Raw genomic sequence first — 16,006 nt, 5'->3', positions numbered from 1 at the left:
TATCTCCCTCAACCACAATCTCTCTGAGGGCTGGGATATATGCCCACACTGCCTTGCACATAAAAAAAGGTCCCAGAGGTATCTGTTGATGTAAACTGGCTTTATTTCCTTGGGACTACTCAAGCACTTATTCTGTGCCAGGTTCTGGGGAAACAGAAGTGAAAAATTCAGACAGACTCTACCCTTATGGAGCTTATCTTTTTAGTAAAAAAACTGGAAAAGATGAATGTTTTTTAGTCTTTCCAGAAAGCTGTAAGAAGTTGTAGCATGAAACCATAGGAAATAGTACAGAATAGTTGAAAACACTGGACTGTAAGTCAGGATACCTTGACCTCACCTCTAATTTGATGTGTATCTTGAGTACATTTCTTAATCATTTGTACATCCATTTCCCTATATGTCATGCAGGGATCATATAAAGAATTGATCCCTGCATGACATATAGGGAGAACTGAATCAGAAAAAAAAGCATCTATGAAAAATCCACAGCTAACACCATACTGAAAGGTGAAAGACTGAAAGCTTTCTGCTAAAGATCAAGAATAAGACAAGGATGACTACTCTCACTGCTGCTATTCAACACTGCACAGGGAGTTCTGGCCAGGTTTCAGGTAAGAAAATGAAACAAAAGACATAAGGATTAGAAAGGAAGAAACAAAGCTATTATCTCCAGATGACATGATCTTATAGAAAACCCTAGAGTCCACAAAAAACCCTAACTAAAGCCAATAAACAAATTCAGCAAGGTTTCAGGATATAAGATCAATATATAAAAATCAGTTGTATTTCTATAAACTAGCAATGAACAATCCAAAAATGAAACTAAGAAAACTCCATTTATAATAGCATCAAAATAATAAAATACTAAAGAATAAACTTAAAAGAAGTACAAGACTTATCCAAGGAAAACTATAAAACATTGTTGAGAGAAATTGAAGATGACCTAAATAAATGGAAAAGAATCCTGTGTTCATGGACTAGAACACTTAATATTGTTAACATGGCAATACTCTTCCAAATTGAATTATAGATTCACAGAAAATCCTCCCAAAGTCCTGGCTGATTTGATTTCTTTTCTTTTTTTTTAAATAGAAATTGGCAAGCTAATCCTACAATTCACATGGAAATGCAAGGGGTCCAAAATATCCAAAAAAATCTTGAAAAAGAACAAAGTTGGAGGACTCATATTTCCCAATTTCAAAACTTACTACAAAGTTATAGTAATTAAAATTGTATTGTACTGGCATAAGGATAAACATATAGATCAATGGAATAGAACGAAGAGTTTAGAGTAAACCTATATATTTATGATCAATTCATTTTTGATAAGGGTGCCAAGGAAATTCAGTGGGGGAAGGAATAGTTTTTTCAACAGATGGTGCAGGGAAAACTGGATATCCACATGGAAAAGAATGAATTTGGACCTCCACCTGATACTATATACAAAATTAACTCAAAATGGATCAAAGACCTAAAAGTAAGAGTTAAAATTATAAAACTTAGAAAAAAACATAGGTATAAATCTCTGTGAAATTGGATTAGGCAAGGTATTCTCAGATACAACACCAAAGCACATATAACAAAGAAAACATAGATAAATTGGACTCCGTCAAAATTTAAAAACTTTAGTAACTTCAAAAGACATTGTCATGAAAGTGAAAAGGCAACACACAGAAGAAATATATTCAAATCATATATCTGAGAAGGGACTTGAATCTAGAATATATAAAGAACCCTTGAAACTTAATAATAAAAAAACAACCAACCTGATTTTAAAATGGGCTAAAGACTTAAATAGATATTTCTCTGAAGAAGCTATAAAAATGGCTGATAAACACATGAAAGAATTCTCACCATTAGCCATCAGGGTAATGCAAATGAAAACCAGAATGAGATACCATTTCATGCCCACTAGGATGGCAATAATCAAAGAGGCAGTAATAACCAATGTTGTCAAGAATGCTGAGAAATTAGAATCCTCACACACTGCTGGTGGGAATATAAAGTGGTGCACCTGCTGTGGAAAAAAAGTCTGGCAGTTCTTCAAAAGGTTAAACATAGAGTTACCATATGACCCAGCAATTCCACTCTTATGCATATGCCCAGGAGAACTAAAAATATGTCCACACAAAAACTTGTACATGAGTGTTCACAGCAACATTATTCATAGTAGCCATAAAGTGGAAATAACCCAAATGTCCATCAAATAATGGATAAAATACGGTATATCCATACAGTGGAGTATTATTCAGCCATAAAAAGAATGAAGTACCGATACCTGTGTTATAGCACAGATGAACATTGGAAACATTATGCTATGAGAAAGAAGCCAGACCCAAAAGGGCACATATTATATGATTTTGTTTACATGAAATATCTAGAACAAGCAACTCTGTAGAGACAGAAAGTAGATCAGTGGTTGCCAGAAGCTGGGACATGACTGGTGGGAATTGAGGAATGACTACTAATGCACACAGGGTCTCTTTTCGGGGTGATGAAAATGATTGAAATTGTAGTAATGCTTGCACAACTCTGTGAATATACTAAAAAGCAGTGGACTGGCCTGGCGCGGTGGCTCACGCCTGTAATCCTAGCACTCTGGGAGGCCGAGGCGGGTGGATCATTTGAGCTCAGGAGTTCGAGACCAGCCTGAGTGAGAGTGACACCCCGTCTCTACTAAAAACAGAAAGAAATTAGCTGGACAACTAAAATATATAGAAAAAATTAGCTGGGCATGGTGGCGCATACCTGTAGTCCCAGCTACCCGGGAGGCTGAGGCAGGAGCACTTGACCCCAGGCGTTTGAGGTTGCTGTGAGCTAGGCAGATGCCACGGCACTCAAGCCTGGGAAACAGAGTGAGAAATCTGTCGCAAAACAAACAAACAAACAAACAAACAAACAAAAAAAAAAAAAACCAGCAGTGGACTGTGTAGTTTAAATGGATAAATTGTACGGCATGTGAATTATATCTCAATAAAGAGGAAAAAAGAAGGGAAAAAAACATGTTGCAAAAAGTTTTAAAATGCCATGTACACAGGCAAAATCTTTGATGAATATAGCCACAACTTCAATTGGGAGTTTGATAAAGATACATATGCTTTTCTTAAAGAGTAACCATTATGTGCTTAGAGACTGGAAAAACCAGATAAACAAAGCACTCTGACAGGGGTATAGCCTTGTTACACAAACCCACTCCCCATCCTCAGCCAACTTTTATCTTTTCCTTTCCCTTTGTCTTTTGGTAGCTGAACTAGTACTGTCAGAACAAGACTGAGACTAAAGGTTGTCCAACATTTTGTGGATCAGAAGCCTGAGATATAGATCTAATTATTAATATTTTAAAGAGCTTGGAAATTTCTATTATTGTAACACATCACTCAGGTTCTTCACCTCAGAGAAGGCTAATAATTTATAAGAAAAGACTTGGGGCCGGGTGTGGTGGCTCATGCCCGTAATCCTAGCACTCTGGGAGGCCGAGGTGGGTGGATTGTTTGAGCTCAGGAGTTTGAGACCAGCCTGAGCAAGAGCGAGACCTCGTCTCTACTGAAAAAAAAAAAATATAGAAATTAGCTGGACAATTAAAAATACATAGAAAAAATTAGCTGGGCATGGTGGTGCATGCCTGTAGTCCCAGCTACTTGGGAGGCTGAAACAGGAGGATCGCTTGAGCCCAGGAGTTTGAGGTTGCTGTGAGCTAGGCTGACGCCACGGCACTCTAGCCTGGGCACCAGAGTGAGACTCTGTCTCAAAAAAAAAAAAAAAAAGAAAGAAAGAAAAAAGAAAAGGCTTGGGTTCTTATTATGGTGGCCTATCTAGTTTATTAATTAACTAGTGAGTCATCTCTACTTTTATGATGATATATTGGTCAAGATTTCAAGGCTGTTGCTACCATTGCTGCTTTCTGTTTCATTTTTAAAAAGATGTTTATCTCGGGCAGTGCAAATGCAATATATGTAAATTAAACGTTTGTACCCCCGTAAAATTTTGAAATAAAAAATAAAAAAGGTGTTTATAGTATTTTCAGAGGCAGCCAAATCACATAAATATGATAATAACAACAGTCCCATCTATATACATGATGTCACTGGTGACAACTGCTTATTAGGATATTTTGCATGAATTTCTTATCTCTGGTTTTTCACTGGAGCGATAAATTAACACTACCAGTGGTGACTTATTCACATTTCATAATATGTTCAAAAACTATCAAAACAACAGCTTCTAGGGGAATGTGGACTCAAGCTTAACTGCAAAACAATCAGTATAGTAAAAATGTATTCTTTGGTGTGAATTCATTTGTAGAGGCCAAATCATTTCATGAAATCATTAAACTATGTAAATGGCAATACTTAATACATGCAGATTTACCTAGCTTTCTCTAGTCTATCTCACCTTGTTCTCTATAGCTTTCTGCCTTTACTCTGAAAGGTGGAAAAACAAATCTAGTGAAATTGGGCCATGACATAGAGAACTCATTGGCCATAGGACACATAGTTATCTTTGACTTTTTCTTTTTTTCTCCTTAGCCATCTAATGAGTCTTGTACAGTCTTTCCACATAATGTCTCTTGTCCTTGTTCTTTCTTCTCCATTCTTGTTCATATTACTCACATCTAGGGGCTTATGGACTCATAACTAGATTATTGCAATAGCTAATTGGTTTCCTTATTTCCATCTCTAATTCAAATACATCTGGCAGCAATATGAAAGATTACATTTCTAAAAATAACATTTAATTATCTCTCTGTTTAAAAACCTTGACTAGCTCCCCATGCTTACTGAGTAAAGTCCAAACACCATTAGCCTGGTATTCAAGGCTTTCCAAAATCTACGTCCAAACTTTCTTTCTAGGTTTATCATCTACTACTCCCTTGAACAAAACTGGTCTCCTCACCATGCCCTGAACTTATGCTAATTCTTTTTGCACCTTTGCTTTCCAGCTTAGAATACCTTTCCCATCTTTGAAAGCCCATTCGAAGCTTACTTTTGTTCACGAAACCCTCCCTGAGCATTTACAATTCACAGTGACTTCTCCTTCCGTGAACGTGATGAGAGTTATGGACAGTGTAATTCATTTGGCAATACTCATATACAACTTTTCATGTCTCACATATGAATTCTCATACTATTTAATTTTGTGTGTATCTTGCCTCTTCAACTAGATTGTAAGCTCCTTGGGAACAGAGGCCATTTATTATACTTTTGAAAGTTACCCACAATGCATATGCTATGCTGGGGGATGTTACAGGGACTAGTTATTGACAGAAGAATGCTGGGGTTTCCCCAAGATGCCTATCAGATGGCAGCATTCACTCTAGGTGATAGTTTCTTACACATACATTCCAAATGTGATCACTTTACAGGTGAAATTAGTAACTCTATAGGTTACTCCAAGATATAAAAGAATTATAAACTGCCTCTGAAATACTTCCAAGGCCTTCAAGGCCCTTATTAAAATACAAAATTAACTTTTAATAAGTAAGCTCCTGCTCCTCTGAAAGCTTACAAATGACATGTAATGAAAAATGGTCAAGCCAGGAGCATAATCTCTAAGATTTACTTGACCACGAAGTACTCAAAAAGCCAAGGCTCCATGTAGTCCATTTATATTTCAGTGTCTGTTTTTTCATCTGTAAAATGGGCTAAATAAGGAAAATAAATCTAGAACAGTTTACGTGGAAGGCAGCCAAAATTATATGGATAACTCAAGCTTAAAAGGTTGAAAACACCTTGGTTTCTCCTGACTTATTTAGGTAATCTGAGATTTCTTAATAAATAGAAATGTAATCCTAAACTAGCAGTTGCTAAATTTGTGGTTATGTATACTGACCCAAGTCACATTGCAACCATCAAGTTCTATCAAAATGCTTGTTAACCTTATAACTGAAGAAAATAATCATTACAAAATTCCCACCTCAGATTGCTGCTAAAGATCTGAAGTTGCATGGGATGTACTGACTGTAAATTCTCAGAAATGTTTTGCTTAGCTTTTATAGATAGCACCACATGATGAAGATCTGGAAACAAATGCTGCTTGCTGCTGAAACCTACACCCCATTTAAATCCCTTGTACCTCTTGTCTCGTATGTGGGAGAAAGACCCACTTGATTATCTAGTGCCATCACATCAAACCTGCAGAGAACAGTAAGATTGGTATTTCTATGTATATCCTTTCCTTCTGAAAATCTTCCTGTTAATGCTTTTGGTTTCTTCTTTAGCCTAGCCTTGACTACTAATTGGAAAAAATTCAAATAGTCTCCCCAATGTGAAATATTCATGTTTTACGGAAATGTCATCAATTTTCTTCTCCAGGGATTAGTATGATAATGAATCGAGCTTCCTGTCAACAAAAATGCTAAGTTCAAAGTATCATTTCCTTCATTTCTAATTACAAATAAGTTTTACCTTTTATTGTGTTCCATTATACAATTTTACATAGTACCATTATTATTTTAAGCAATAATTAAGCAAGTTGAGTTAACGTTTTTGAGCTCTACTTTTCAGCATATAGATTTACCTAAAAAAGTACAAACCAAGCACAGTGGTGCAATTTTCCAGGCACTTTCAAGTTGCTTAAATATTTACAAATATGTAAGCACCCTGTTTGAAAGCATGAAAATTTTGGTGTCAGGAGGAAACACTCCACGTATATCAAATCTTGTAAGTTTTAACATTTGCACAGCTCCGAATATTCCTGAGAAAGGTCAGTCTCATCGTCATTTACATCTGCATTTCCTCACACTTCAGCGTATCTCGGGGAACCATAACCTCTGTCACTCGATGTACCACTAATTGCACAAAATACGTGTAATGTGTTGCTCATCCAGGGAGAATGCATTGTGTCTTCTTGCAGTATCTAAAACAAAAGAAATCCACATGGTTATCATGAAGCAAAATAGCCACTGCCAAAAAAGAATGTGTATATGAAATTACAGGCATATTTCAATTTATCACTGACACTTAGCTATTTGACATGACAGAAAGCAGAAAGAGCAAAAAAAAAAAAAAAAAAACATTACCGACTTAAGTCTTCAAAGCTGTATTACGAAGGCAGCATATCAAAAAAGCAGAAAAGATCTAGTTACTCATAAAGAAAAACAAAGATTGTAAAATGCAAATTCCAATAAAAAGCAAGAGGTAATGTAATCTTTAAAATGTCAAACAGATGGTCATAACAAGACCTCTAAACAGTGGACTCTGATATGAGTTTATGGATCATCTTCTAAACACAGTGGTTCTCAGAATCACCTTTGGGACTTTTCCAACATGCAGATACCCATGCTCCTTCCCAGGAGACTTGGAAACAATACTAAATAAAGATGCGTCCTAAGTGTACATTTTAAAAGATATACTATAATTATATAAGCTAATTGATATGGAAAATTTTTCTTGGAAATAGTTTCATAAATATAAAATATAAGTGTCATATTCCCATAAGTACGTAAACATATACACTCATATTAGTATAAATATTTTTTAAATTATCCATTTTGTGTGATCCAAAGCAAAATTAAGACGAATCTTACACTTAGATTAGATGGAGGAAAAGAATAGTGTACACATTATATCCATCCTCTTTACTAAAAGGTTCTACCTTAGGTCTAAAGCTTTCAATACCTGTTTCTCAAGTTAGCTTTGAAACTTCATTATTATGCCTGCCAATTGGTCTAAGATGGCAATACTGAGGTGTATCATTTGTGTTGCTACAAATCATAAGGCTTAAATAAAGTCTACAATAGAGAAATTTCTTCTTATAAAAACCTTAACTCATGACACTAATCTGAAAGCATATTAGAAGTTTAAAAGATGAATAATTGATTATCCATGTCTGTCAGAATGTAACAAGCATATAGGGTACTCACTGCGTAGAATTAACAAAACATACCAAGTGGACACTACAATGGTCATCACAATTCTATCTGCTTAAGAAATCTGCAATTAGTAGTTACAAGATAATATAAATCCTTTTTAAAAAGTCAAAAGCTTGAAGAAGGTTTTAAAAGGACTGTATACTTTGGTATACTGTAATAGATTACATTGAAAAGGGCCAAGGAATATCCAGGCCATGTCTTTTTATCAAATAATCATTTATGGAGCTCAACAGAATATTTCATATTTCAGTACACATTAACACTTTGTCTCATTTTGTGGCTTATTATATGTCTCAAATGTATGACTAAAAGAAAGCTCTCTTTTACATGAAACTAATCAGAAATATTAATTGATTTATAAAAATTCACCATAAATCAACATTTGCCTAAAGTAAGGCATACCTGAATATAATATGTTATGACAAGATAGCTTGTACGAATGTAAGTGAAAAGAAACTAAGAGTTTTCTCGGTTAGCTATCAATATATAATATCAAGGGTCTAAAATACTGGTCTCTACAACCAAGAAAAATAGCCATGATTTCTGGGAATAACTGATACAGACAGGTGGGAAATATGACAGCAGATTTGGAAAATAATCCATGCTTCAGGGGGAAAAAACTTTATAGAACAACTACTCTTAATATTTTGATCACAATAATAATAGCAAATTAAAAAATTTGCTTTCAGTTTGAATAACAGAGTTCAAGACTAGGTCATGCAGCTGCATGCAAATGAAATAACTGTAATATATTATACACTGGCTAAAAACAGCATGTGCAATTTCTTATCTCTTTTGTGAAGGAAGAGTTTTGCTGTTTTATCTATATATTATAAAAACCCATCAACCAGATAGTTTCTAAAAACAAACTATGTAGTCTATTCGATAACAGTATACCCCGGAACAGTGACGGTGAAGAGAGGTATATCCGCATTGTACTCATGAGATGAGCTTAAGATACAGACAGTACAGGAAGTGGAATGGCTCCCTACTCTCCTAGTCCTGCTCACCTGGCTGCTTTGGGAAGGAGGGAAAAAAGGGCTTCTGAAAACTGGGCAGTAAAGGGATACCTTGGAGCTGTTTGCAGTCATTCCTAAGTTAGCTAACAGAAGTAAAGATGGCAAAATAAGAGACACAGAACACTGATTCCAGACTCCTCAAGCCATCAAGATTCCCAGCTGCAGAGAATGGGCATACAGGAGACTGGGGTAACTGGTCTCATTAAACAGATGGGAATGAAGACAGTCTGGCTGGCCCTGATTCTCCATACTGGGAAGATGACAATGGTTGGAAAGTAGACTCCTGGTCACTCAGTGCAACCTTGGGCTAATTGTAATGAAATTTAGCACAGTTCTTTCTAAGAAAAAGTGCACAAAATAAATTCAGAGAGGTAGAGTTTAATTGAAAGTCAACTGTTAATAATTTTCATTGTCCTAGAACTCTCTCTCCTCTGCTTTTCCCCTACCATTGCACTGCAGTTCTTTGGGTACTAAACACTGGGCCTATTTCTCTAAGTATACCCTTTGTGGCAATCACTGAAATGCAGATACCAGGACAAATGAGGTTCTCTGTTTCAGGACCAGCTTTAAAAATGTGTTCCTTAAAAGGGTATAGTTATCCTTGTTTCTTTTAAGGATCCTTAATTTCTTAAAAATTGAGTCTTTGAAGTGTTTCTGGGACAAATATTTATCTTATTGGGCATTTTCCTTAGTGAGGAAGTGAAGGAGACTTTATAAGCTCACGACTTTTACAAGCATGTTTCAGATGTACACGTACAGAGTGGCTGTAAACACAAATTTCAGGACCCCAATATAGGAATGAAGTTTAGTGAGACAATCCAGGAGTATTCAGGTTTTCTGTAAAAGTCACCAGGTATATAAAAGTTATTAACTACTTAATTATGATATAATTTGGCTAAAGGGGTGATCAAGTCTTCACTTTCATATTTTGCAGACTGTGTTTTACTAAGTTAGCTATAATTGTCACTCACATTCAGTTCATAGATTAAAATCCTAATAAGTTTTATGAAAACAGAGAATTTTGCAGGCTATATGGGTATGAAAACAATCCCCAAATTTTAGAAATCACTTAGGATATCACCTAAAGGACAGTATCTAATTTCTTAACAGCCAAGATAGGGATACTCATTTAAGGACTTGGCTACTGAACCAATCATTTTACTTCTCTAGGACTCTTCTTGAGAGACACTTATCCATGTTCACAGTAGATCAATTCACACTTGCTCACCTAGTTACTTCTAATGATATTGTAGCACAAAGAACAAAATAGTTTATGACTGATAATTGCTCTAGTAATGGCTTTAGATAATTGCTTCAAATTTGATTTGCATTATATTATATAAATGATTAAAGATAACATGAACAAATTTTAAAATACAGAGTTAATAACTTTAAGGTAATGCATTTTGAACTAACAGATTTTTCTAAGCAATACTTTAGGGACCCCACCCAGATCATGTTTTCATTTTCAACCACCCTAATACTTGCCTGCTCATGGATAATGTCTGACAATTCTTTCACCATGTCTCTGAAATTTGACTTTAGCCCTTCATGGTACTCAACTTGATCTTCTTTAATTAGCCGCTCATTTAGTTCAAGTGCAATGCTGCATGCTTGTATGAATTTCCTGTGGATACACATCAAAGATAAAGGTTTTGTTATTTATTCTTACGAAGTTTCACTGATAATCAATCATTAACTGTGGCTTACCTAGAAGGAAGATCAGAATCCCATATTTTCTCACTGTGAATTTGTTAATGTCACTTCCTAAGTCTGAAATACCTTCTTCCTTTCTTTTCTGCCTTTGATATCCAGTTTTTTATCTTCTTTAAGACCTGGCTCAAGACACATACCTTCTAGAAAACCTACTGGCTCAATCATTTACTTGGTATTATATCAGCTAAAGTTTTGCTAATATTAATTTGCACTGTAGATAATGAGTTATTCATTCAAAAAGAATTTATATTGGGCTTATTAAGTGCCCAGTCCAGTGCTGGGTGCTATTGGTGTGAAGGATCTTCCCTGGATGTTAAGAGTGGGCACAGAGAGCTGATCACCTATCATAAAAGTATTTTTCCATTATTTCATGTGTTTATGTTTAATGTCCACAATTAGAGTATAGGTCTTAGGGGAAAAAGTACCTCATTGCCCATTCATTTTATATCCCTGTCATAGCAACTAATAGTGTCTTTTGTGCATGTTGAGCACTAATGATTACTGGTGAATGAATGACTACTGGTTACTCTGCAACCTGGAGCAGGTGATAACACACAGACAGGAAAAGCAAATGAAATAAGTTGGGTGCAAATCAGTGGACAGCTTATCATTCTCCTTAGTCTATTTCACTCAACTGTTTCTCTTGTTCCGAATGCAAGCTCCTTTTACATACATTAAACAGATTGTTTTCTAATGTAAGCCCATTTATACATCCTTTAGCTTACAGGACTACCCACCAAAGATAGTGCATGCCCTAGACTGGCAGAATTCAGGTGGAATTAAGGACATAGGATAGGAGCCAGCCTATGCAGCCCTTCTAGCCCCACCTTTATTCCTACCCTAAATGGTCTGAAATGCTGTAACACGAGGTCATTTGGGCAAAGAAGGAAATCACATAATGAATGTAGGCTTGTGTTTGTATCACTTAAAATACTCAAAGCAATATAGTAAATTGACATATTTAATCTCTTTTCACTAAGGGCATTATTAATATCCTGTAGGATGAGACAGATCACACATTTCCTTTCTACTTAAAGTACCATTTGGAGGTCACGTAGATATTAAAACAGCTCAGAAAATGTCCTTTTTGGGAGGGGTATTATTCGGTGAATACTTTGGGGTTTTCGTTTGGTTTTAAGAAGAAAATGGAGCAAAAGAATAGGGATCTAACCTGAAAACTATAAGACACTTACCTAAACATGTCTTTCAACTCATTCACTTTCTTAGGTGGGTACTTGCTGGCTTGACTGTCATTTAAGAAAGCCCTTGCATATGCTAATGGACCAGCATTGACCTAAATTACAAAAGGAGAAAAATGAGTGCCATCAGAATGTAATACTCAACAGCAGTTTTTGCATCTCTTTTTATTAAAAAGCCCCAAAATACATAAGAAATCCGTTTCTGAATAATGTATTTATTATGCTTACTACAAATTTATTTGAGAAAACCATTAACTAAAACAAATAATCTACAATAATGATATTCCAGTAAGTTAGTTAATGATTTCTGATGCGTAAATATAGGGCTTGACTAGAGTCATAGGCATTTATGTTAAAGTCCTCTGATATAACACAAAATTTATAAAAATTAAATATAATTTTTTCCTTAAGTTAAGAAAAAATAATGCACAGGTTTTTGCACTCAATAGGAGCACAACACACAATTACAATTAATGCTTGCTCTGTGCCCTTATGAAAGCAAGAGAAATATCAAGAAACATTTAATACATCTTGGGCAACCAACGTACCTGCACAGAAACACAGCCTTGCAATTTAAGTTGGAGCTGAATCATGTCCACATCAGCAGAGGAGCAAAGCTTTTGCAGCTCTGCAGTTTTATCTTTTATTTCATCAGTAGCAACATCAATTGGTTTTAAATTAATCTGCTGTTCACAGTTTATGGGAATCCTCTTCTTCACGTAGGGAAACGAGTTGGAAGCTATTAAAATGTTAAGATTGATTTACTGTCTTAAAAAAATCATTTGTTAAAAACAGCTAAATTAAAGGAAAAAATCTACTGTGCTTAATTCTCCCCATGCTTTCTCTAGAAGATGCCTTAGGGTTCCATATGGTACTTCAGGACAGAGAAAAATTCTCTTTATGAGACACCTCTTTATGAGCAATCATAAATGACATATGGGAAAATGATGGTTTATCACATGGACATGTTAGTGCAAACTTGTAACTGCACAGTAGGACAAAGAATGATTAAAATTTCAGTTACATGTTCCTGCTGGCCAGCTGCTACTTCTGTGTATCAAAAAGGAGCAAGATAAATAAAACAAAGTTCTACTTACTAGTCAAGATTGTACGGCGTTTGCACTGTTCTTCTATACAGCCTTGCTTTTTGCCTGATAAAGTATAAGGTGCCTCAAAGACAAATCTGTTGATATTGTGATTTCTTTCAAATTCAGTCTTTCTTTCTATGAGTTCTTTGTCATCAAAGTAGGGCTTCACATAAGTGACTTGGATATGAGCATATTTTGGATCAAGCTCTTTGACATTCACCTATAAAATAAGAAAGGTTTTATTTTTTTAATTCAATGAAAGGGAAAAGGATATTACAGGTAAACTAAGTTCTTTGAGACCATATGAGGAACACTGCTATTATAATTGTGCTTCCGATTGAATACATACCTGCAGGGGGGTTTTGTTCTTTTTTTAAGGGTCATTTACTTCTGATTATAAAGAAGTTATAGAAACCTATTTGGAGACTACAAAAATGTAAGAAGAAAGTAACAATTACCATAATCTTCCCACCAACAATGACCATTATTCACATTTTTATACATTTTCTTCTAATCTTTTTTCTTAGGAAACTGAGATCATACTGAACATTGTTTTATGACTCATTAAAAATATATTAAAATAGTTAATTGTGCATTATATGAATTCAACCTCAATAAAAATATATTATCGTTATTCATCAATAGTCTAAATTCTAAGTTAAGAAGCCATGCTGCTAGAGGGAAATTCCAGAACTGTTCCTGTTGGAGCTTCAATCTGTGGTCCCTAAACCTTCCCTCTGGCAGTCTCTCAAGTCACTCCAGACAATGGCCAGGATCCTCTTTCAGTGTTCTCCCAACTAAATCTGCTTTCTGCCTTGGGTGTTGGTGACTTTGTCAATATCCTTACTTTGTGATAGACCTTTTTGTGTTTACTGGAAGAAAAAAATAAAAAGAAACAAAAACCACAAAACCTCTCAAGAAATAGTCCCTGTATCCCTTTTATTTCTTCACATATGCAAGACGATGGACAGGGGATAGAAAACTTCTTAGCATCTTTAACTTCTCTTAAAGTCATTCTACTTGTTCTCACATAGAAAAAATCTATAAGCCTATCTTCAGAAACCTTAACCTTCTTTTCTCTCCCATTCAAAAGCTAGATTTCTCCAGAGAGACATCAGGAGATAGTTCAGGTAATTATCTTGCTAAGACAAAACATAAAGGGAAATAAAAAAAGAGGTCAAGCCTAATATTTAACCTTATAAAAGTAAAATTATGTATATTAAAACATTTCAACATTACACAGGGTATACATGAAAAGCAAAAAGACTTCCTTCTTCCCACCTAAGACTCTAGTCCCATTCCTCAGGGAAAAACATGGTTAACGATTTTGTGTGTTTAATTCCAAAAACTTCCTAAGCTTATGTAACTAAGTATATATGAACTATCAGTTTTTATGCAAATGTGATCATACTATTCTTATAGTCCTACACCTCGCCTTTTTTCCCCTCAATAATATATCCTGATAGGTTTATACGGACACATAAATCTCTCATTCTTTTAAAAGCCTTTATGTGTGTACATTTATAAGATAAAATCTTCAATGTGAAGTTGTTGGGTCCAAGGACATACATATGTAAAATATTGGAAGATATTGCCAAATTCCTCTTCAAATTGCCTCTGTTCTTAAGTAGATTTTGTTCTTTGGCAAGGTAAAAGAGTGTTTTTAAATCTGGGGTTTTTTTCTGACACACAGGGTCTTGCTTTTGTTGCCCGGGATAGAGTGCAGTGGTGTCAAAGCTCACTGTATCTTCACACTCCTGGGCTTGAGGGATCCCCCTGCCTCAGCCTTCCAAGTAGCTGGGACTACAGGCATGCACCACTGCACCTGGCTAATTTTTCTATTTTTAGTAGAGACGGGGTCTCATTCTTGCTCAGGTTGGTCTCAAACTCCTGAGCTCAAGAGATCCTCCCGCCTTGGCCTACCAGAGCGCTAGGATTACAGGTGTGAGCCACCGTGCCTGGTCTGAGTGTTTTTAATTTTTTACTTTCACACATTAAGAAAAAAAAATTTTAAAGTAGGAACTGCTTATTATGTTTGCTGCCTATGGAGAATGACTAAAACATGGTACATAGCAAATAATGTCAGGAGTCCAGTCCAAACCAGTCTGATACTCGTTTGTCAGTAGCACCCTTTGGCCAGGTTTTCAGAGGCTGAATAAAGTAGAAAACTGCATGCTGTTCATTACCTTTGTACTTATATACTAATCAATAGTTGGGAGCAAGCCTGTGAGGAGAGAAAATCATCTGTTGTCCAAATCTATTTTTAAATGTCTTAAGCATATGTTTAAGATAAAACCATCTCTAAGAGGTCTACAGGTAAGTCTACAAAGTGAAGAGATTATTTTCACGGCAGACAACAAAGTGTCTTTACCAGTGCCGTGGGCTTTTCACTCTGGCAATGCTGCCCACTAACTTCTAAGTGCTTTGCACAGCACTGTGCAAATCATAGTTACTCAGTAAATATTGCTGTGGGTTCAAACCCTGAACTGTATAGGTCCTTCCTATCTTAAAAATCAGCTTTCGTCCTGGACACAACCATGGCAACTAAGGACAGTCAGGCTTTCCTACTGTGCTTTGCCAAAATTCTGTCTATAGGGAGCCATGCATTTCATAGGAAAGGGGCATTCTTGCTAGAGCCTTTCTTACCCTGCCTTGGCAGGGCCTAGTGGGATGGATGACCTTTAGAGAAAGGCTCAAGGCATGTCTCCTAAACCTACTTCATTGCAAATGTAACTACAATCACCACTACTGAACTAAGGATCTCTTGGAATAAAATGTGTACCCCCAAGATGATTTTAATCATTAAGTATGTAACTGAGAATCATGATGTATAACAGCATTTAAAATAATAGCTAACTTTCATTTAGCATGCTAGCTTCTGTTATTATTAGTGAATGCTTTTTATGTACCAGGAACTCTAATCACGTTCCATATATTAACTCATTTAATCCATACAATAACCCCATGAGGAAGGTATTGTTATTATCTCCATTTTACTCATGAGAAAAATAAAGCATAGAAAGGTTAAGTGACTCCCCCATGGTCACACAGCTAGCGAATGGCAGAGAATAGAGAATTGAATCCTGGTATCTCTGACTCCAAAGCCCCTGTCAT

The 16,006-nt window shown here is 35.7% G+C and overlaps 1 protein-coding gene across 7 annotated transcripts in view; it reads right to left on the bottom strand.

Annotated features, from left to right (window-relative positions):
* Positions 1-6,387: 6,387 nt before the first annotated feature.
* The window catches only part of DOCK11 (dedicator of cytokinesis 11), a 172,576-nt gene continuing 162,957 nt past the window's right edge, over positions 6,388-16,006 (bottom strand). For all 7 annotated transcript variants that reach the window (XM_045538712.1, XM_045538711.1, XM_045538715.1 and 4 more), the window contains 5 exons: positions 12,902-13,112; positions 12,353-12,543; positions 11,799-11,899; positions 10,378-10,516; positions 6,388-6,855 (listed from right to left, as the gene is read on the bottom strand). In XM_045538712.1, the coding sequence (XP_045394668.1) occupies positions 6,736-6,855; positions 10,378-10,516; positions 11,799-11,899; positions 12,353-12,543; positions 12,902-13,112 (762 nt within the window). In that variant the 3' untranslated portion in view covers positions 6,388-6,735. The remainder of the gene's footprint in view (positions 6,856-10,377; positions 10,517-11,798; positions 11,900-12,352; positions 12,544-12,901; positions 13,113-16,006) is intronic.

Source organism: Lemur catta, chromosome X (assembly GCF_020740605.2).
Source record: "Lemur catta isolate mLemCat1 chromosome X, mLemCat1.pri, whole genome shotgun sequence".
Taxonomy (NCBI): Eukaryota; Metazoa; Chordata; class Mammalia; order Primates; family Lemuridae; genus Lemur; species Lemur catta.
This window is presented reverse-complemented; position numbering and strand designations above follow the sequence as displayed.